Here is a 23,679-nt window from a genome sequence, read left to right as displayed (position 1 = left end):
ATTAGATTTTCATTACAAAAAACAATAAATAAATAAATCCATTGTCTTATTTGATGTGCGACTGATTCGAATGTATACCCTGCAAGACGTTTCTCTAATCTCCAACTGGGACCTCCTTCTATAGATTACGTCCACAAGCTGATAAAGTAGTTTAACTTCAGGAAGAGTTTGGACAAATCTGAGTGGAGCTGTGTTGTTGGCCTCCGTGTGCGCCGTGTCCTTTAACTTTTCCCATACATCACATGCCTTCCCTAACCCCCAGCCTCAACCCCCCAACACAACAGCTGGCGTCTCAGCGAGGGCCCTGACGTTACACTGCCACCCCACTCTTTCAGTAGACATCAAGTATTGTGGTGTCAGGGGCCCCTAATGGCCCCCTCAAAAAAAAAATACACACAGTAGAACTACATACAAGCACATCATACAGCGTGTCCTTCAACACAATGATGAATAAAAGTTTGTCCTTCAGTAGGTGATTATTGTAACATGGAAAACAGTATAAACAACAATGCATATAGTTTTTTCATATGGGCCACTGGTTACATGTCAACATGTACATAAATATAAACTATGTATGTAGTAAAAAGTAACAGTTTAACCATAAAATTATGTTTCATTATGACTTCAATTTATGAGAAAAAAAAAACAGCCACAGTAATCTGAAAAAAATATAATGCATGCATACATTTTCTTTTTCTGTATGGCTTCCTAAGAAACGAATCTTCACTTTGTGGAGGACGTTTTCTAAGTTCAAAGCAAGAGGGCACAACCGAGTTGGTCCAGAGTCAAACTTAAAACACAACTTTTGTAAAATCCAAAACACTTTTGGCCGTTTTAATAAAAATATATCAGGTTCTTATTAAATCCTGTTTAAATAGTCATTCACACACGCTTTACTAAGATTTCACTCACTGTGAACCATTAGAATTGTAATTGGGTCAAATAAAATCCCACTTTAACAAGAAGCCAGATATTTGTTTTCATTACCAAACTACATGACTTTATTATTTCACTAATATTTTAGGAGTGTATGGAAAAACTGTAACTGCAATAAAAGAGTTGGCGAATGTGTGATGTTTAGAGAAAGAACATGTTCGCAGATAAACTTAAAATATGTCTTTCAGTCTCTGCTTTTCGTTTTAGTGATTCACGTTACAGTTTAGGATTGACTCAGACTAGGGGAAAAAATAAATCGCTGAATAGCTGAGTTTTGTCATTCACCTCAAAAAGACGCCAGTGGTACATGTTCCAAACTGACCTGTGATGAACTTGAGCCCTGTTTTTTTTTTTGCTGTGTGTCAGACTCTGTAGGACCCAGCGGAAAACGGCTCCAACCGGAGGGAGACGGAGCAAGAGAGAGGGAGAAAACTGAGTGGAGAGGAGACGTTCCCAGATCAGTCAGTGGCTTCATGGAGTTATGTACCTCTGATCCGCCGCCATGGATTGCAATCTGCGATCACTCCTTTTCATTTTACTTCTTTTATTGTCCTACGTTATTCCTGTATTCCCCGTCATCTATCCCCCCAATGAAGGTAAGGGAACTCTCCGGCTGCGGACATGTGTGTTTATGTCTGTGCGTGCTTGTGTGTGTGTGTGTGTGTGTGTGTGTGTGTGTGTGTGTGTGTGTGTGTGTGTGTGTGTGTGTGTGTATATGTGTATATGTGTATGGTGCGCTACGGCACACATCGCGACCAGTGCTGTGCGCTCGCCGCAGACTTAGTGTCCAAATTATCGTGATAACAATAACAGGAGGATCCAAAGCGCATGAAGGTGACACCGGGCATCCGCGCGAACCGGGACAGATCACTAACAGACAATAATTTGACGATAAACTTGAAGATGGATCCAAACAAGGCAAATAAGAGAGCCAGATTTCGGACAATTTCGCTAACGGGAGGTTAATAGTTGTTTAAATGGGGATGAATGAACTGAGCGATGGCGAGACAGCTCCCAAAGCGCCCATGTGAAGCTATTACAGGGCGAAGAGATGTAAAGAAACTCCGGCGGCTGTTTCTATGAGAGATTCACGTCTGTTTTATCGAAGGACCCGTTTGAGGTAGACGCCCCAGTTACTGGGTGACTGTAAGCTCAACTCGATTTAAAGGCAATAAATAGAAGATGAGCACATTCGCTTGGTGCGTAAAAACGCGTATGACTGTTTTTATGATTCTGACCTGAATAAAGACTCGCAGGCTGCTGTGGGGATCTGGTAAACTGACCATTTTAAGAAGTCACGTAATGACTGCTATAAATTATATCTTTATTATTTAAATGTTATGTAAGCCCAACTTTAAACGAAACAACTCTTTATTTCTTGCGGGAAAAACAACTTATTTCCTGCAAGTTTCAGTTACTTCAGCTTGTGATAATATTTTGAAACCCGGTCTCGTCTCAGCACACGCATATGGAACTGCGCTGCAAAAAGCTAAAAAAAAAAAAAAAAAAAAAAAAAAAAAAAAAAAAAAAAATCCTTTTTATTCGTGACAAGTTTGATCAACTTTATAAAACATTGCCACTGTAACACCTTTAAAACTTAATCGTGATAAGGTTAAAGTGTTGTGTAGCGTGGACAAAGAGGAGGGAAGGTCAAACGCGTGCTGAAGAAGATGCCGAGTCCTGTAACCCTTAACAGTCCACAAAAGAAAGACACATTCATTTGAGTGTAGAATATTGTGGAGTTCAGTGAATATTACATCACATTGTGTAAAAGGATCACATCTAAAGTTATTCCCCCTAAAAGTGCGGAGGAAGTGAAATTCAGGCTGTTCAAATGAATGCATTTAACATCGATGGTTCTCTAAACGATGTTTCACGTGAACTACCAGCACACACCGAAACGCAAGTTTCAGTTTGAGGCAGCCTGTCGTGATTCAAAACTCAATATCAATAAAGTGATTGCATGAATCTGAATGAGCCCTTACTATGTTCTTTCTATCAACTTCACTGTAATTCAATGTTCAGGCATTAGCTCCTACTAAATGCACCTTGTCTTTCTGCCGCCCGTAAAGACAGCTTCAAGAAGTCAAATTGATTTTGTTGGGTGAGTTTTGAAAATGATGAACAGTTCGTTTTTAGGCCGCGTCAGACGATCAGCCCTAATCAGAGACTTTCAATAGAGAAAGTTTTACAGAACATTCAGTGAATGAATGAAATGACATAACTAGACCAGTAAAGTTTGCTTTTTTCATGTCTGACGTTACACTGGATTTCCTCCCGAACTTTTAGGTCAGTTTGTCAAACTAGTTCATAAAGAAGTTTTAACCTAACGGTAATTTATTTTTATTTTTTTAAATAGAAGATGTTTCTGGAACCTAAGCTTTGAATTTTGCCTAATATAAAAAAATTAAAAAAATAACCTGATTTGCAGTTTTGTGTCGTTCAGCACAACTTCTGGAGTCAGGCAGAGATCCTGCTTGGCTGCTCATGCAGTGCACGAGAATCAGTAGGTATATAGTTCATGGTACAAATGAAAAAAAAAAATGCAATTACGTGACAAAGCAGAATAAAAAAAGTCAGCGAATAAAAGTGTTACTTGCTTTGGAAAACTGTTTGATAATGGCCAATATTTAAATACTTGTTAGAAATAGATAAGACTGCTAGACATGAGCTGGCTCACCACTAATAAAGAAATAAAACCACATAAAATACACATCAGCCTAACAAAAATATACTGGTGAGTGAGTGTGTGTGTGTGTGTGTGTGTGTGTGTGTGTGTGTGTGTGTGTGTGTGTGTGTGTGTGTGTGTGTGCGTGGGAGGGGGGGGGGTAAGGGTGGTTCAGCAGAAAGACGTGAGAGAAACTCAGTGAGTTTCTGTTTGAAAAAAGAAAAGACAGAGAAAAAAAAGAAAAATCCACTCACCGGTTTACGAGTTTGTAAGAACAGGAAAAGTGTCAATATGAACAAATCTGCCTAAAAATGTCACCTTTCTAAGTAATACATCTACCAGAGAGTGTCAGTATCGAGCTGCTCCGTCTCTCTTTTTCTATAGAAATGCATTCAGACTTTTTTAATCACAAATACAGATCTATAACGAGGACAAAACATGCTTTGAATTATAGTTGAGCGCCGTTTCTCTCCTCTGGGTTAAATGTTACTGCATGAAAATGCATCGTCAAACTTTATAGTCGGATCAGACTGCAGTCCCACAATCAAAAATAAGTCATATTAATTAAAATATTAACCGTTGCGTATACTGGACAGTGGCGAAGCAACGAAGCAGACAAAACCAACATGAAGCTACTAGAAACATACAGACTGGTATAGCGATCTCCTAAATGAAACAAATAAACGGAAACGACAAACATTGAAATTTTACTTTTAAAGTTGTGTACGAGATTTTTAATTTCTCGTTCAGTATGCTTTTAGGCTGATAAACTTATTGGTGTGTAAAAAGACACTTTTAACGTCACTAAACATGGCAGGGAGTGTGTATCTATTTTAATTATATTCATGCTGACAACCCTAAAACATCACAAACCAATATATATTTTTCTTTTTATCTCACTCATGTCGTTTTACTTGTACTGCATTGTAGGACAGTGTTCACCAATGAATAAAGAAAGTTACTCCGGCTTTTCTTTATTTTATTTAAAAAATAATGATTTTAAATATTTTTTTTATGACGACGAGCAGCTGGTGATCAAATCAACCCAAGTGCGCAGCAGATGATGAAAGAACAGAGTTTACCGTGGAAGCCTGTTTGTAAATGTAAAAATCGATGGTAATAAAAGGATCTCCTGTAAACACGTTGACAGATTACTGCAGTTTATATGAAAGCCAACAGTAAATCAGGAAATTAATCAGGGGCCTTGTTTTGCCAACTTGCAGATCTATGGAACTTTTCACAGACTTAATGAACATTCATTAATCACTTAACAAGTAAAGACAAATATTTTCCTGGAAAAGAAACCTCAGATTTAACGGGATGATGGCGAATTTATGTTAGCCTTTTATTTTCCTCCCCATTAATAAGGAAATCAGAAGTGTAGTTTTATTTCGTTTAATCTTCCATCTCGGCACCGTTCCTCCACCAACATTTTGTTTTTCCAGTCACTGTGTGGCTTTCATAATGGTCGTAATGATCTTGTAGGCTATAAAACTTGGGTAAAGTTTAGGGAAACACGGAGGAAAGCCCTATAATAATATAAGTGAGTGGCACGGATTCATTTTTTACTTGGAGCGGACATGATTTATCTGATATTGTTTATTTTGTCCATATTTAACAGAAAAAAGAAAAAAAAAATCCAAAGTTGTTCGTTGGTGCTGTGGTGCAACGTGTCCTTTTAGGTGGTGTAAGGTTGGCCCGCTGCGGGACGTCAGGAGGCCTCGGGTATTTTTAGCTGGCGGGAGGGAGGCTTGGCCCGGAGTGCCCGGCTCAGCAGTCCCGCTGGGACGCAGGAGCGTTTGTGAGGGATGGTACTTTTCAGAGATTCTGGAAAAAGTGCGCTCACACGAAATACACCCATTTTCTTCACATACAGTAGCCCATACTATAGTACTGTACTATGTTCATGTGTATGAATATGTGCGTGTGTGTGTGTGTGTGTGTGTGTGTGTTGATGAAACACTGAGCTCAATATGAAGAGTGGCATCCCCAGTTTAACAGAATGTGTTCTATAGGTTTCAGAGTTGTAGGTAATAGCTGTGTCTTATGTGTAGAGATATGATTTTACAGTATGTGTGCAGGAATGCTTTATGCCTTTGTGTGATCGCATATGTGTGTATCTAAGGCACATACATATAAGGTATGAGGTAGAAAGAAAGAAAGAAAGAAAGAAAGAAAGAAAGAAAGAAAGAAAGAAAGAAAGAAAAGAGAAAGAAGAGAAGAATGGGGGCAGAAGGGTTGGGCAAGCAGAAGCAACATCAGACAGAGCGACTCTGCTCTTGAATAATTCATAATGGGAGGTGAACACTTCACCCTTTAACACAGACACAAGTCGCCTTGCTTTGCCTGCACTGCGGCCTGCCAACCTTCGCATGCACAGAGCCAAGCAGCAGAAACAAAACCCCATCCATTGTCTTAGATGGGACATATCACAGAGATGCTTCTATTCTACTCGATTCTCTTCTATTCTAGAGATGCTTGATTCCAGAACGCACTCTCTAACGGAGAGCTTCTTCTTCCCCTCACCCAACACTTTAATGCCATCTGACACTGATGATTCATTTTCCATGTACATCAGTTCTGAGCTGCTCGGTAGAAGTGAAAGGTTATTAAATCAAATTTTGTGTTGGACAGTCATTATTGTCACCTTAGCTGTTAAATGATAAGAACATAGACATCAAAATGAGTACCCTGCGTAGGCACTCCGCTCCAGTGTTTAATGCATGCCGTGCCAAGTGATACTAGGTCACTGTCAAATGAAAAGGCCATGTCTCCGATTTGTCCGGGTCAGTTTTCGTGTGTGGCGGTCTAGTGGCGGTTCTGGTTTGCTTTATGTATTGATTCACCTGTTTTACCTCTGTGATGTTTTGCTCCCTCACAGACAGGCTAGCTGTGTTTGCTATTAATACTCGTAGTTCCAGTTTAGAGGCACTCCCTGACGGGGCAGAGGCTATATGCTTGGCTGACGCTAGCTTGCTAACTGACTGTGTGTGTGTGTGTGTGTGTGTGTGTGTGTGTGTGTGTGTGTGTGTGTGTGTGAGTGTGAGCGAGAGAGAAAGTGAGAGTAAGACTGTCAGCAAATGTTTGAGTATGCACTTATTTTGTGCCTTCTTGGGTGCGCATGCGTGGTAATAGGTGCCATGTTTTGGTGAGCGTCTGAAAGAGTGTATGCATACAGTAGATGTGAGTGTCTGCAATTAGAGTATGTGGGTGCTTTTGATGTGTGCGCATCATTTTGGTACCTCTTGATATACATACAGCATCTCTGTGTTTCCGTGTCTGTTTACTCCTCTTGTTGTTGTTTTTTTTTAGATGAGGATGCTTCTTTCGTTGTGATTTTGTGTTGACGTGTGTTTTTGTGAACGTACGTGCGTTTGTGTGCATGTGTGGGTGCCGATTTCTCCAGCCAAGTGCAGCTGGAGGGGGCTTTTTTTTTTTTTTTTTTTTCTCCTGTGATATGAGAGCTGTCTAATTTTCTGCTCTCAAATTCCCTCGCTCGGCTCAATTTGAGTGGTGGGCTCAGCTCGTTGAGAAATGTAAATTGGAAGCAATGGCCCTGGATGCTGAGCTGCTATTATCTGACATGAACAGATAGCTTCATTAGACTCTAATAGGAATGTGTCTACTGCCACTCAGCTGGCTGAGTGGTTCAGCACAGCTACAGCTCAGGTGAGCCTCAGTTGAGTCGCTTTTTGATCTGAGAATTTGATAATAAGCCTCCGTCATCTTCCTTTCTTCGTTTCCCTTTTTGGCTCTTTTTTCGCCACATGGGCTGATATTTATCTGACTTGCCTGAAGAAAATGACGATTTCCATCTCAACCTTTACTCTAGTGTAAAACAACAATTAGCTCACAGAGGAGCGAAATCACTTCCCACTGCAAATTTAGTTCATGCTGCTTGTGTGGGACAAATTTTCTTTGACTAAAATAGGTTTCAGTGTGCCACAGCAGCAGTCCTTGAAAATTTTTTTCCTTTGACTTGAGATGTGTACACTCTTGCTTACTGAAGCTTTGAACAGGAGAATGCAGGGAGAATGTATTCCTCATATTTTCACAGTGAATAGAGCTACAGCTGCGGGCCCAACTGCACTGCTGCTTCACTTTGCTGTGTATGAGCGTGCGTGCTTGGCTAAAAGTGTGTGTGTAAGTGTGTGTTTATAGCTGTGGACTGCTTTGCTCTCAGCAGAACAATGGAACTTTATGCCTCTTTTTCCATTTATATTAACTGATTATTTGTCCATTATGTTTTCATGCAGGTCACTTAGTGTGCATGTTTGTAATGAAAACAACATGTAAATTCATGTGGAGTTTTTTTGAGGTTTTGAAAAAAGCTATTGTTGAAAGTTTTGTAAATTCTTTTGCTTAGTGATAAAAAAAACAAAAAAAAACCCACAAAATAAAACTAACTCAACATATGCCCCCAAATGTGCACAATAAGAGTCATGTTCATCATGGTTGCATTACCATTTGTAGCACTTCAGCCTACGAGAGATTTATCTGTTTGTTTTTACTTCACACTAGTTAGGCGTCACACTTTTTACAGTTTGCTAAACATATTAAAAAGGATTACAAATTGACTCTAAAATGTAAATAATTTATATAATAATCACTGCCAACTTATTTGCGGACGTTTTACATCGTTGCTTGAAGTTAAAGCATTCAAAAGTATGTATTATCTATCATCTTATATTTGTGTTACTGAACAGAATCTGGTGCCAAACTGCTTGTGACAGTTTGAAGTGGGGTATCCATTGAGCATAAAGCTGCCTCCACATTCCTCACTCCATGTGTTATGACCCATACTGACAGTTGTATTCAATGACAATCATTCTCTCCACAGCCGCGTGTATGCTCTAAGAATAGAAAATGTTGCAGCTCATTTTCTATACTTAAGGAAGATACTCTTTCAGACTCAATTTGGCCAACATATCCAAATGTCTACAAATCACCTTTGCACTGCCTATTTTTAATTTTGGTCTGTGGAGGGAAGCAATAACAGTGTTATCACCAGTTGGGATGATCCGGTTAAGTTTTTTTTTACCCGATACCGAGCCCATGTATTTTTCTTCGTAGAGCTGCAAAGTGCACACTTTAAGTTCATTAAAAAGATTCCTGACGAGTGTTTTGAAGCTTGCCATTACTCATAATTCAATAAAAGTATTGAGTGCAGCTCAGTAACTACCACCTCGGTAAATACTTGCATTGCCCACATTAGAGGCTTCGGTGCTGCTTTTGTTTTTGAAATATTTTCACACGGCACACATTTTAATGTGTCCTGCCACTAATTTTGCTTTGCATTTACGACACCCGTGCGACAGTTCACGTAAAACAGAAGATCGGGGCTAAATACTGGTATACCAATCAGTCAAAAAGTCTTTGATAACCCTCGATACTGAACTTTGGGATCAGTTTGGGACATCTCTAATCACCAAAACTTCATGATCCCAAAAGTGTGACGTGCTGTTTCACTGGCTGGATATAAAGCCCATTTTGCTGAGCCAAAGCCTCCACTTGCACCATCACGCCACCGGAGCTCCTTGTCTTATTTGTCTTCTTTCATATTCCCTCTATTAGACATGGATTTTCCCTCTCTCTGCTGCTCAGCGTCTGCCTGAGAAGGATTGATTCCTGGCTGGACACACACATAAAATTGTATTTCCATTCATTATGGTGAATCTGGGATTTATATTTTGGTTTCAGTGTGGCCAATTGAATTTCTGACCACCTCTGAAACTGGTGATTGCATTTGAATTTAGATTCGATGCAGTTTTGCATTACCTGGTTACAGTCCAATCACTATTGATGTATGCCTGGCTAGGTAGAACAGGGCTCAGAGGAGTCAAAAGCACGAGTCTTTGAAAATAAACACGTCTTGTTGAGGTTTTTGAGATGTTGGATTTAGTTCAGTACCTCTTCAGGATATTTGAGTTGTTTGCCCAGCCAACTTCTGCTTTGATGCCTTACAAAGCAAGAAAAGAAATCCTACTTTCACTGTTAGCATAGGACATATGTAGTATGTGTGAGCGTGTGCTTGTGTGCGTGCGTGCGTGTGTGTGTGTGGCAGCTGAGTAAATAAGAGTCATGATCAGTGCTTGAGGTTGGTGATCCCCCCTGTGGGATTAGATAAAGGCTAATTGGGGCTAACAAGGACTAGACACTCATATGTTGTCTTTGTTTTCTCTCCCTGTCTCTCTTCCTCCCCACAGTCAACCTGTTAGACTCTAAAGCAAGCCAAGGGGAGTTAGGATGGATTTCCTACCCAACGCATGGGGTGAGTATCTCCTGTCTCTTTTTTTACCCACATCGTGTTGGAATATACTTACATTTCAGAGGCATGTCATCGAACATAAACTAGATGTGGGCTTCAGCCATGAAATCAGGATTTTCAAACTCCCGTGGTTCTCACTATGTCGTGTTGAACCAAGGAGCCAAGTACAGATTAACCCACATTTTTTTTGACGTTTTTGTCCATTCTTCGTCTCGCAGGTTAAAGGTTAATCATTTGGAGCTTGCCATATGGTCAATATGCTTAAAGGGAAAATGCATGTGTGGGTGTTTGTGTATTCTAGTGTGTGTGTGTGTGTGTGTGTGTGTGTGTGTGTGTCTAAATAAAGATTAAGGCATTAAGGGATTTTAGATTGTAGGGACAACAGCATCCTCATAAGAATGTCCATAAGCTTATATCCTTTTTATTAAATATCACATTAACATCCGAGATAGCATTTCACCATTGTTGCATGTAAACTTTGAAATTTCATGACATTTCACTGATGAATTCATTTCTTGCTCGATATACACCGCTTCATTATGTCTTTGACACATTTTAATACAATACCTATTGTAGATACGTAAAACACATTTGCAAGGAAAGTGAGTTTGTTTATTAATGCATTTTCAAAACCAGAAGTGATAAAATTCCCAATCAAAGACTGCTTTCCCATTTTGTAATTGTAATTTTCTATACAAAACATTTTACATGTGTTTATTGCTGAAATTTCTGCAATTTTTTTTTTTACCACAACATTTTTTCAATAGAAAAATGAAATTGTACTGCATTCATAAAACCAGCAATGCAGCAATGTCCCATACTTTTGGGAAGAAAATCCCCATAAAACGTATTTATTATGTTTCTTTGCTACCAAAACTCTCCAGTGGGCTCTCACTTAGTGTTTATTTGTCTAGCTAGTTAGACTACTGTGCCTCGGGGCTGGCCCACTGTTAGACACACACATACACACACACGGACACACACACTTCCTCGTTTTTCCTTTATTAAGTGTTAGAATTACTCCTTGGCAGTGGCTTAAGGTAATCCAGTCATTTGTTCCATGGAGCTGCCAAACCTTGTTTCCCTCACCCCTATAAAGCCCGGCATCATCAGAACCCTCTGAGTTCCTGCATGAGGTCGAACCACAATGAAAAAATGACCCACCGGAAAAACTGCAGACGGTTTAAAAATGCATTTAGTCCAAAGACAATTGTAGGCTGCACAACAATGGCGTGACCAATTGAAGGGCAATATTAATGTTGTGCTGGTAGAAGTTATTCACGTGTGAGCAACTAGGAAAATGCGCACTGATATTGAGTACGTGGTCGAGAACTGGACATCGGAATGTGTGACAGGGGTTAGGCAGTTTGAACAGCAGTGTCTGTTTTATTTCAAGGAATTTCCTTTGAACAAGTTCAGATGAAAAGCGCGTGGTTATTCAGTTCATCAAAATGCTGCAGGAATGGGAGCCAATGTCATTGAGAATGACTCCAGAGAGAAAGAGAAGGGAACAGGGAAGGATCAAAAAGAGAGCGATAGAGGGAAAAGGGATGAAGAGGAAGAAAGAGAGGGGGAAGGACAGGGAAGACTAAGAGAGGGACACACACACACACACACACACACACACACACACACACACACACACACACACACACACACACACACACACACACACACAGATATTGCTGATGATCAAGTCCTCAAGGTGAATCATCTGTAATTACTCACGTCATCCACTGACTGCGCTCCGATAAGCAGCGAGCCCTGGGAGACTGCTGCTCACAAATGATTTCTCATAATGTGGCAGTGGCACTGAGCCCTCTCTGTCTCTTCCTCTCTCTCACACACACACACACACACACACACACACACACACACACACAGAGACACAGACAAACACTCATTCACATTGATGGAGAGGCCGCAGCTATTGGCCTACCGAGACACAACGTGCTCCGGTCAGAACAAATTAAGAGCTTAGGCTCCCCAGGATGTTCACTCCGGAGCCACCGACTGGACTGATGAGTGTGCGTCTGTGCGTTTGAGTGCGTGTGATCCAGATATACTGTTATCTGTCTGGGAGGCAGGCTGATTGCTTAGCAGTGTCCAGGGGGCTTAACCCATCACTAAAGAGTGTTAAAGATTACATTCTTGCATGCTTTGAAAGCATTCTTCGGCAACAAACCAACACCCCAGACACTGGCTCTGCATACAAAATAGAATTAATGGATACATACAAAGTGAAGTCCATTCTTCATGGAAACAGTGAACACAATGGCATTGCTGTTTTTGCCAGGAACTTTGCATATTTGCATTGATCGTTCACAAAAGTAAAGTTGCTCTTGTATTTTAAAACCCACATCTTGGCTTCAAGTGACACAAACTTTTTTTTTTCTTCAATAAAAATGGATGTCAGGGGTTTGCTACAAAATACATTGATTCTTTGGTATGATATGAAGTTAATAGAACTTTTAGATTAACTTAAAAAAATATATATATATATTTATTTTGGTTTGTGCAGTAAAATATCTTGTTTGTGTTTGTTTTACAGGTTTAGGCTTAAACACCCTACATTACTGTGTTTTATACTGTGTTATAAAAGCCTATAGAAATGCTGTACCTTTGTGTCACGATGAAGAAGCTTGACATCTGTAGAAAAGAACCAGCGGCCACAGTATGGGAACTTTGCTTCACTGTGTGGAATAATAGGAAATATTTAACAAACGCACAATCACACGTCACATTCCAATTCTCACGTCTGGAAGGAGAGGGTGGGGGTGGCAGGCACATAAGGGAATGGCTTTTTATATTTTAAACTGAGCCCACCACTTCAGTCACTTTTTTTCCCCCCTAGGCCATAGAGCACAGACTGCTGTTTCAACTTCTTTAGTCACCCAAGGGCTTTTAAAGCCCCCATGCGCACTGCGTCCACACCATCTGCGAAATCCGCCTGACCAGCATAAACCGCTCCCCCTGCTCCCCAGAAAGTGAGAGAGTACCGGGAAAAGCCCATCCATAAACACGGATTAGCAGGGTAAAGCAGGGGACCAGAGATGAGAAGCATGAGGAGAAGGTATAAAATGTGTTATAGTTACTTTCTTCTTCGTAAGGCCTGCTAATGTAAACGGTCACGACTGACAACAAGTATGCAACATAACAACATGTTCAAAATTAAATGAAATACAGCCATTAGTACAATAAATACGGTCTGGTTGTACATTAAAGCTCTGCAAACTATTAAAATATTAGCCCATAGTATTAAAACAAATTATAATAACTGATAAACAGATGTCTTACCTGTATAAATATACCCCACAGCATTACTATCGTTAGCTGACCAGTGCTCTCAGAAAAAAACACAAAGAAATATGAGAATGAGTTTGCATCCTACTTGTCCAATCAGGAGGCTCCTGTGTTTCCAGCATCCTTCCTTGATAGCTGTCAGTGTGTCCTTGAGAAAAGCAGGGATTCGCCGGGCAAAGCTCGGAGCTGTTCCCAAACAGGAGGAAGGATGAAGAAGAGGACGGAAGGGGGCATTCTGGTTTTCCTTTGGTAAAACTAAATGATGAAATGTCCTCGAACTGATACGCTGCAGTTGTCATGCCCGTAACCCCGCTGACCTCTTTGGATCCCAAAACATGAGCTGGCTCTGCATTTGTTGTGGACGCTCCATCTTTCAAATCCACCCGTCTCCAGCTGTAGACGTGTAGATAGGAATTAACAATGATATAAAAAATATTTTCAATGACTCCCCTATAAAGTCCCTTTATTTCATTTGATTCTGTATTTTTGATGACATAAAACAGATAATGACAAAACAATTATTGTTAAGCACGGAAGATGATTTGTGTTGTTTCCTAATGGTCAACCAGTTTTGCTTTAAATGCATTGTTACCTTATACTGGCCCATATACTGGTCCATTAACCACCACTGACCTGAATGTCTTTGAAGTGGATGATGGGGTGTGCTGACTCGGTCACTCTGAGACGTGCCTGTTGCCAAAGTTATGTCTTGGGCAGATCAAGTTACCACACTTAATTTTACTGTCCCTTTAGCTGCTTCACCTACAGCACAGATCAGAGAAACCAGGGGCAAGATCACACCAAACTGTGCCCCAGCTGTGACCATCAGGGGTCGGGGTCAGAGGTCACAAGGACCGGTGTAGGGTCCGAGTGTTGTTATATATCAATTAGAGGGCAATAGGAGGGGTTTGAAGGCCCCCTGGAGAGAAACAAGGGGGTGGCTGCTCATTTTAGACCTTTATTTATCCTGGTTGACATTCAGTTCCACACATTCACGGCGGCAGTCTCCTCTGCTGGTGGCAGAACGTCTACGTAGTGCAGAAAGGGAGAAATAGCGGCAGGAGTAGAAATGCTGTTTCTGGATTTTTTTTTTTAAATAACCCAAAAAAACACATTTCACACTAAATGTAATCATGAGTTTTGCAGATTTGTCCAACACTGGAGCTCAGGCTGTAACTGTGATCCTCTGTCTGTGGCGGCTAACTATTTCCTAGTTACTACTGAGACTTGTGTACTGTAGCACATCCCCATTGAACCACAGAGAAACTTACTGTTCTTTAACTAAAGCATTTCTGGATCTGAGGAAGGATAACAATGTTCAGACTTGATCTATTTGCTCACTTCATCATGCTTTCTTCCATATTCGGTTTGATTAATCTGTAATGTGCTCGAGTACGATTGTTCCCCCCTTAAAAACTCCCCTGCTGGCCAGCGTTCACGTCGCAACAATATTCTGTGAACTTGTGTCATCATCCACTCGGTACTTAAACACACCGAGAAAATGATACAGTTCTCACGGCTAACTTTGCAATGAACTATTACTTCACGTTGCTGCTATCTTTGTTTTTAGTGAACAGATAAGAAGGACACACCTGTCTTCAAACCTCATTCGACATGTCAGGAAGTGGATAGAAGTGTTGACATCTGTCGGCATGTGCAAAAGACAGGCAGATAAATGCTTTTTTATATTTGCAATATCCTCAACAGCTCTTCATTTCCTGATTTTGTAACAGCTAGCGTACACTTACGATGCATAGTGATCTTTGGACCCAAGTCCGCCTCTTTCAAATGGATATGGGTACTTAGCAAACATTCCAGACTTTGGGCTCAAACATATTCAAGAACGGAATATAGCGCTCTTAGCTGACAAACAAAGGGAAATGATTCAAGGTTGCATGAGTTAAATCTTATGATGTAATGTCAGGGGGTGGTGATGGGCAGTAAGGTTTATACCGCTCATTTATTCTGGCAGAAACTAGCTCAAGCTGCGTCATTTTCTCTGGAATACGATATAGCATACTTAATACAAACACACAGATGTAACACACATTCCTGGAGATAATTTTAAAGCCTTTGTGTGTTTGTGTTTGGCAAACTTAAAACTTCTCATAAAGACGGCTTCCAGTAAAAGCGTGCAGCCATCAGTCACAGTCGCTTTAGATTCAGACCCAGTTTGCATGATGGACGTGAAAGTACATACAAAAAATAGGACAAAAAGCCCACAGCTCACACAGACATCTGCATACACACACTGAATATACGCACACACGCTTTCACACACACACAGCAAAGAAATTGGTAAAAACTCTGTTTCTGCTGACAATGAATATTATATCCAGTTTTCTGATTGCTGTTTGCCACTATTATGGCAAATACATGCTGCAATGTACTCACATCATGGTTCTATGCACATATTCTAACTTTTTTGTTTTAAGTCTTGAGTATCAATACTTTTATTGACACAGATAGCTGCACAGAAAAGTTAAATTCTGCTGCTTTCAATCCTGACAGAAAAAAAACATGTAAAGCTAAAGCATAGTAGGATGCCTTCTTCTCATTATGATCAAGTAAGTACATATTCTTATCAAACATAATATCAACAGAATCACCAATCATAGTGGCAGATCCTGTCTTCTCTTTGCTTTCTGTTGGTGTCAAAGTCTGTCAGCATACCTTTTTGCATGTCATCACATCATTTTTATATTTAAAGTCAGGCTGTTACACTTGTGAGTAAAGCGAGGTGAAATGTTTAATGTTAAGTTTAGCTTCACCTCTCTATATTTAGCCCACCTCAATACTGCCGAGGTCTCCCTGTTATTGTTAGACCAATAGAGAGCTCGGACTACACTCTGATGAATGAGGTGACGCCAAAGAAAGCATGACGGGGGAGACTAAACACCGATGGAATCTCTCCCCTCAGTTTTCCTTTCACTTAATCTCTCCCTATTTCTTCTTTTTACTGTTTTTTTCATTTGTAGCGCTGTCTCTTTTATTTTCTCCAGTTTTCTCTCCCTCTTCCTTATTCTCTCGCTCTCTCAGGGGTGTTTCATTAACTTTACTGTGAGATGAAAAGCAAGTGGCCATACTTCAGCCTGAGAGCCCCTTGAACCACAGACACTCATAGATATGCTTTACACCCACATACGGTATCCGTGCACGCACACACACACACACACACACACACACACACACACACACACACACACACACACACACACACACACACACACACAAAACATGTAATAGAGAACCGACACTTTCTTTAGCTCATCATTAATTTCTGTGTTTCGGGCTGAAAGCACCTGCTGTGTTTGCCTGCTATGAGACTTTAAACACTTCACATGAGCCGTATGTGAACGTATTGTGTGTGTGTGTGGGGGTTTACGTTACCATTAATACGTGTGTGAAAGCAGCGATAATCTAGTTTCCAGTTGCAGAGAAAGTCTTTCTCTGTATCTCTGTCTGTCTCTGAAGAAAGCACCGCTCATTCAAACATTCTACATTTCATGGACAGAAAAAACAACAACAGACAAAGCATCCATTTACACATTTACGCCCATTTGTTCTAATGACAGTCATTTTAACCCCTATGAGCCACTGTTTCAGGTGTTTGTCCATTCATCATTGCTCTGATTCAATGTTGATTTGTCAGGACAGCAAAGCCAAAAAGCGCATGATCAATGAGTCTTCCCGCTGTGTTGAATTCAAAAGGAATGACCCCGCTTTCTTTTTCTCCTCTCCTCTCTCTTTGCTTTCTCCCAGTGGAGGGAAAATGTAAGATAGACATGAACGTTCCTGGTATACACTTACATCTGTCTATACGTCGTAGCTTCTTTTTGTTTCATAGTGGATTCAGCACGTTTCCTTTAGTAGAAGTAGTACTGTGATGCAAATAACCAAGACTGCAGCTTGAAAGTCCTCACTTAGAGAAAAAAACATGTTAGTAAAAGGGTGAAAAAACAACACTATGAGATTTTGTTAATATGTAACATTAATTAAGCACCTACACACAAATTAAGAAAGATTGAGATGGGAAATCACACTTCATTATTTTTCTCACAGCATCCTAATCTAGAAAATTTGTCTTTGGCAGCAAATTTGCTTTTAATTAATTTGAGCAATTTAAAAGCGATCTGGTAGTGTGATTTTTCACCCTTAAGTGTTTATTAGATGCTTAGTATTCAGCAAGAGTGTATCTGGATCTAAATAATTCATCTCTAAATGCTTACAGGCTGGAGATAACTTTATTTTTTTCTTTACTATCTTCCCCTCCTCTCCTCTTATTCCTTCTTCTCTGACTTCAAACTCCCACTTTCCTATTTCTTTGGCTTTCCCTTAATTACTCTCCTCCCTTTTCTTGCCCTTCTTTTTTATTTTTTCAACACGTTCTACAACTATGCTTCTTCCATCTGTTCCTTTGCTTCCCTTTCTTATCTCTCTTTCTTTAAATCTACCCCCTTTTTTCCTGTATTTGTTCCTATGTCTCTCTTGTCTATTGCTCCTTCTTGTCTCCCTCTGTTTCTCCTTTCGACCTCTCCTCCTCTCCATCTTTTCCAGTGGGAGGAAATCAGTGGCGTGGATGAGCACTACACTCCAATCAGGACCTTCCAGGTCTGCAATGTGATGGAGTATAGCCAGAACAACTGGCTTCGCACCAACTGGATCCCTCGCCAGTCGGCCCAGAAGATCTACGTGGAGCTCAAGTTCACCCTCAGGGACTGCAACTCCATCCCGTTGGTCCTGGGCACCTGCAAAGAGACCTTCAACCTCCTCTACATGGAGACAGAGGACGACCAGGGCAGCCACTTCAGAGAGCATCAGTTCACCAAGATTGACACCATCGCTGCTGATGAGAGTTTTACCCAAACGGACCTTGGAGACCGCATCCTCAAGCTCAATACTGAGGTACGCGAGGTGGGTCCCATGACCAAGAAGGGCTTCTACCTGGCATTCCAGGACGTGGGGGCCTGCGTAGCTTTGGTTTCAGTGAGGGTTTACTTCAAGAAGTGCCCGTACACTGTGAGGAATCTTGCCACGTTCCCTGACACCGTGCCCATGGACTCCCAGTCACTGGTGGAGGTCAAAGGCTCGTGCGTCAATCACTCCAAAGAGGAGGAGCCGCCACGAATGTACTGTAGCACCGAAGGGGAGTGGCTTGTGCCTATTGGGAAGTGTCTCTGTAACCCGGGATACGAGGAGAGAAGCAACACCTGCCAAAGTAAGAAAATCTTTCAGTCATGCATTTTATTTCGCAACAGTACCTTCACACTTGCTTTACCCTTCATTCTTTCTGCATGTTGTCTACTTGTATTTTATATGAACTGTATGTCTCATGTCTCTTCCGCACCCCTCCCATTTTGGAACCTGCGGCCTAAACAAATCAAATGTTTTCCAAAGCTGCAAAAGTAAGCTGTTTGATGTGAAGACTCTCACACTCCATATCTGTCAGCGAAAAAGCTTTAATGTCAAATACCCAGTCTTTGTGTGCATGTGAGTATGTGTATGTTTGTGTGCATATGCATTCTGTATGTGAGGCTTTCAAACGAATCCAAGAATCCCAAGGTGTTGGTGGATAGGTCGGTAGTTCTACATGTATATTTCCATGTGATGTGTGATGTCTTTTCCAGGTTCTTGAGCCACAGGCTCCAGCTTATAGTGGTTCAATAGTAATCTTCTCTGTCACACATCATTAGCAATGGGAAGATCTTAACCAGAGCAGCAGGGATGGGACTGATAAGGCAGAAGAAAGGAGTTGGCTGGAGTGGACGGTGAATAATGGAATACTTGTGGTGATGGTTGTGGGTGTTGGTGAAGTCATGAGTGGGTAGACATTTGAGGTGGTTGCAAATGTCAGAAAGTACACGGATCTGTTTGCCTAACTTTGCCTTTCGTTTTCTAACCGTCATGACTGCTCTGTCTGCTACATTGTCATCAAAGTGGACTGGTTTTCGTTGTTGCCAGCTGGTCAGAAAGAATGAAAAATGTCAGAATGATTGCAGTCACTAAATGAATTTTGCTGCTGGTGCTACAGAGCTGACACATTGCTCTGTGAAGCATCCAACACCTGAGGGTATTACGAGCAGACACAGGCAACTTGTTCATTTGATTGTCCTTGTTCCTTCAATACAACTTCACTCCGATGACAAGTTTTAAATCCGCTGTTGGATCAAGCAACCAGTGGTTTCAATGGTTAAATGTCAAAATGAGTCTTCCATCTATAGATATGAGTCAGTATCTATGTAGAACTCAGTGTAATGCAATATAAACTTATATACTCTTCATTAGGTTTCACAATAGCATTTTTTTTTTCAATTTTGACCTTATCTCTTGAATCAGGTGCATAAATGTACACAGGCAAGACACAATTGCCCCACTTATTTAAAATTAAATTTCCTGTGGTTTGCTTCTGTGGCTGCTGTAACAGCTTTCGTCAATTACAGTTGCAGTTCCTCATCAGTGTTTCCATGCAGCAAGAAATGCTACATCTGTACAGCAGTCCGCCTCATGCAGCAACTCGACTATAGTGTTTTCATAGTGTGCTATATTTTGTTCTTTATTGTGAAAGTGTTCAATACATTTTATGTTAAAATACTAGCATTTTTTTTTTTTTACATGAAAACAGATGTGGTATATATTTGCTTACTTAATGCTGAACTGGTTTGTTTCTTTATATCTTGTTTGACCGTGAGAGAAAACTACTCAGTGGCAAATGAGACCAAAGCTCCAGCTGCATGTGCCATCAAACCTCACATTCTCTTTGTTGTGGAAAGGGAAAGTGGTCCACGCTGCTCTATAATTCTTCCTCTCTGCTTTAGAAGCCACCACTGCACTGCGGCTGTCCCACACATTCTTAAAAATGAAAACAATGTTAAGTTTGAAACGTTGCTCTTCAGCATTCTTGGTGATTGTGGATGGTCCCAAACGCTCTGCATGTTCATCAGCTCTGTCCTCTCCAGAGCCGTGTCCAGTGTTAATTAAAGATCAAAGGCAGTCTTCCAGGTCAAGCCCCTGCTGCCAGGGCCGGTATAAACTCTTTTTCTGGGGCTGTGGACTCCAGATGAGCCCGTCTCACCGTCCAGATGCATGTGGAAACTTTGTTGGAGCTGTCAGATAAAAACTTTGCGTACAAAATGTAAACAACAACGACAAAAACAAGGATTAGCATGAGATATAAGTCCGCTCATTAAATACAATTTTACCTTTACTTTTTCCCCTTAAAAACTGGTGTTTAAAAATAACATTTTGTCATCACATTTTACAAAATGCATTTAGATTTTGCCTGCCTGCTTTTCTGCTTTTTCCCCCCAATTTGAAAGAACAAAAGATGTCATCACCAGAATGGGACATTTTGTGGACAAATGGCAGACCCCTGTCCCCCTCATACCACCCTCCTTTCACTTCCTGCCACTCTGTGAATTGTGTGAATGTTTGGATGTATTTGACAATCTCTTATTAGTTTCAGAGTGCTCTAATGGACTCTAATAAGGTCTTATGTTACCATGGAGTGGGACAGCTGCACCAACAGGCCCCCACAGCCCCCGCGTGCAGCCGTCGGGGGCCCCATCGTGCAGCTCGCTCTCCAGGCCCTCTGTGTTAACAGATAGATAGCTGAATGGGGTTAGGTCACCGTACAGACAGATATAGCCGAAAAGATGAAAACATGTTTACAGGGCTCCAGCCAGCTTAAACAGATCGAAGCAGATGTTTAAGACATGGTTTCTCAAGTATTTACATGTCACGGACTTTCAAACAGACGCATGTTGGGCCCTAAGACCTATTTGGGAAGATGTTATCCCATAAATCCATGAACTCTGAGTTAGACTGGTGTTGATGTATTGTGAAATGGTCTGTGGATAAGAGGGAGAATCTACATTGTACAGATACATTTTTGTGAATTGAATTACAGCCAATTAAAACTATGGTGTTGGGAAACTCTTCAGTGACTCTTTGGTGCCCTGAGAAGTAACTCTCCACATTGCCGTTTCACTAAAATAAACATATCTCTAAGCTAAGGCCACTGATGAATAATCAAGTGATCATACAGACATGATGCCTGGCAGCAGCAGTGAGGTTGTTCTAAGAGTTTGGTTTAAGTGTTGTTGGCTCTGAGTCAGATGATGATGAAGCACCTTTGCTGAATTTTTAATGCTTTGTTTTCTTTGACGAGATGCCTTGATGCAACTTCTTCCATTTACCAAATTCTCTATTCTGTGTGTGTGTGTGTGTGTGTGTGTGTGTGTGTGTGTGTGTGTGTGTGTGTGTGTGTGAGAGAGAGTAAGGGAGGAAGACCGTGAGTGTGAGAGCAGTTGTCTTTGTTTATGCAGAATCTAAAGTGGGTTTAAGGGCTTCAATAGTGTACACTCTAGTATTATCATGCTGGGCTCTGTGTGTGTGTGTGTGTGTGTGTGTGTGTGTGTGTGTGTGTGTGTGTGTGTGTGTGTGTGTGTGTGTGTGTGTGTGTGTGTGAGTGCGCGCGTGTGTGTGTGTGTGTGTGTGTGTGTGTGTGTGAGTGAGTGAGTGAAAGTGAGTGAAAGCGAGGATGTTTTTTCAGTGGCGCCTTCAATAGAACACACAAACTCTGTCTGGTTAGGTAATGGAGCACTATGTGTGAGCTGCAGTTATGCGAGTGTATACATTTTTTTGGCCATGTGACTGATAGCTGCAACGTATGTGTCATTGCAAATTTCACGAGATGCAGCGTTTATTCCTATGAACATATCCCGATGTTTTTTCATCCATATTAGAGCAGACAATGTCTTGTCATATTTTTTTTTTTGTTGAGGAGAAACTCTGTGAGTGGACATGGAGTTTTTAAGATTGTACAATGTGAATGGACGCGTCAGTCATCGTGTGGATTACAGTATATTTTGTGAGCGGGCTTCGCCCTTTCCACAGAGAATGTGAGGCCAGATCTAATCTCGCTAAGTCAGTCTTTCTTCTGTCACTACAACAGACTGGAGCAGGTGAACCAGCTCCTTTCTACCGTCAGTGTGAAATTCCTGCAACCCTAATTTGATCCTAAAACAGCAAACGGATGTCTGTTTGTCATGTGTGTGTGTGTGTGTGTGTGTGTGTGTGTGTGTGTGTGTGTGTGTGTGTGTGTGTATGTGTGTGTGTGTGTGTGTGTGTGTGTGTCTCGCAAGCAGCTGTTCTCTTATACGTTGAGGATAGATCCAGGTTTACATTCTTGCTGGATTTATCAAGACACACAATCCTGAAACTTACCAGCAACATAATGCTTATTGCAATTATACACATACTGCTGTAAATCAGTATACACACACACACACACACACACACACACACACACACACACACACACACACACACACACACACACACACACACACACACACACACACTGTCACATATGCCTGAGCACGAGCTGCTGGACCTGTCCTGGTTACCTACCGTATTTTTTTTACCATAAGCAATGGAAGGCAGACATGCGCTTAAATGAAAAAAAAAAAAAAAAAATTGATTTCATTTATTTATGATACACATTCTAAAATAAGTTTTATTTCTTGACAGTAACAATCCCAACATTTCAAAATAGAAGTTTCCTTTTCGTTTACTTCCTTTCCTCCCTCTCTCCGTTTCCGCTCGCCCCAGTGGCTGACAGTCTTGGCTGCTGGTTCAAAGCCCTTTGTCCATATCATGTCAAATGTTTTATATCACTCTTCACTCTCCCACTTAAGTGATTTAGCTGCTGCCCTCATGCACAGAATGGCTTGGCTTTCAGGCAAACATTCTTGACTCACGTTATACATCTTTCATTGACAATGTCACGCAAGCCGACATCAACTTGACCAATTAAACACTCAAGCTTTGCCTGAATTGACTTCTCTTTTATTTTACCATTTAATTATAATCAAGCAAAGCTCTGTTCAGCAGTTGTGTATAAACAGATGATGAATTCCCTGTAATGACATGGGGGCTGCTGCCAATCAACTAAGGTCTGTATCTCAATACAGTCTGGTCAGACCACACTATTGGGCAAAGTATCAGTAAATTCACCTACATTGTCCAGTGAGATGCCAGTGTTCTATTTTTGATAGCTTGGTTTAGACTCTCCCTGCCCTCTTAGGATTAGAAATTCTGCAAAGGAACTATTACTATCACAGAAGACACTGCTGCTATCTTATTAAAACATTGGATTTTAAAACCATTAAATCATCAGTGTTTCTTTTTGCATGACTTCATGCATTGTACAGCTAAGTTGGGTATATTTTAAGAGATTCAAATGGGGACATATACTGGCTCCTTTCCTGAAAAGAATATAACAATATACAACGCAGTTTAAAATGTAATTAATCAGTGGTTAACATGTGGTTTTTGGTTTCTGCCTTAAAATACATTAAGTATTGATCAAAAGCCCATTTCAGTCAATTAATTAAAGGAGAAAAGTTTCAACATCCCTGCAGAACTCTTTTGCTTAAAATTTCCTTACATTTTTCATCACCCATATTGTTCCTTCTTCTGTGTTTTTTGTATATTTTTCTGC

The 23,679-nt window shown here is 40.8% G+C and overlaps 1 protein-coding gene across 4 annotated transcripts in view; it reads left to right on the top strand.

Annotated features, from left to right (window-relative positions):
* Window positions 1-1,391: 1,391 nt before the first annotated feature.
* The window catches only part of epha3 (eph receptor A3), a 98,280-nt gene continuing 75,992 nt past the window's right edge, over window positions 1,392-23,679 (top strand). For all 4 annotated transcript variants that reach the window (XM_069154535.1, XM_069154534.1, XM_069154537.1 and 1 more), the window contains exons 1-3: window positions 1,392-1,532; window positions 9,811-9,875; window positions 17,733-18,393. In XM_069154535.1, coding sequence (XP_069010636.1) covers window positions 1,439-1,532; window positions 9,811-9,875; window positions 17,733-18,393 — 820 coding nt within the window. In that variant the 5' untranslated portion in view covers window positions 1,392-1,438. The remainder of the gene's footprint in view (window positions 1,533-9,810; window positions 9,876-17,732; window positions 18,394-23,679) is intronic.

Source organism: Embiotoca jacksoni, unplaced genomic scaffold, assembly GCF_022577435.1.
Source record: "Embiotoca jacksoni isolate LCO1_2020_lvr unplaced genomic scaffold, fEmbJac1.0.p SCAF_2, whole genome shotgun sequence".
Lineage (NCBI taxonomy): Eukaryota > Metazoa > Chordata > Actinopteri > Embiotocidae > Embiotoca > Embiotoca jacksoni.
Note: the sequence above shows the minus strand (reverse complement) of the source record. Positions and strands in the feature narration are given on the sequence as shown.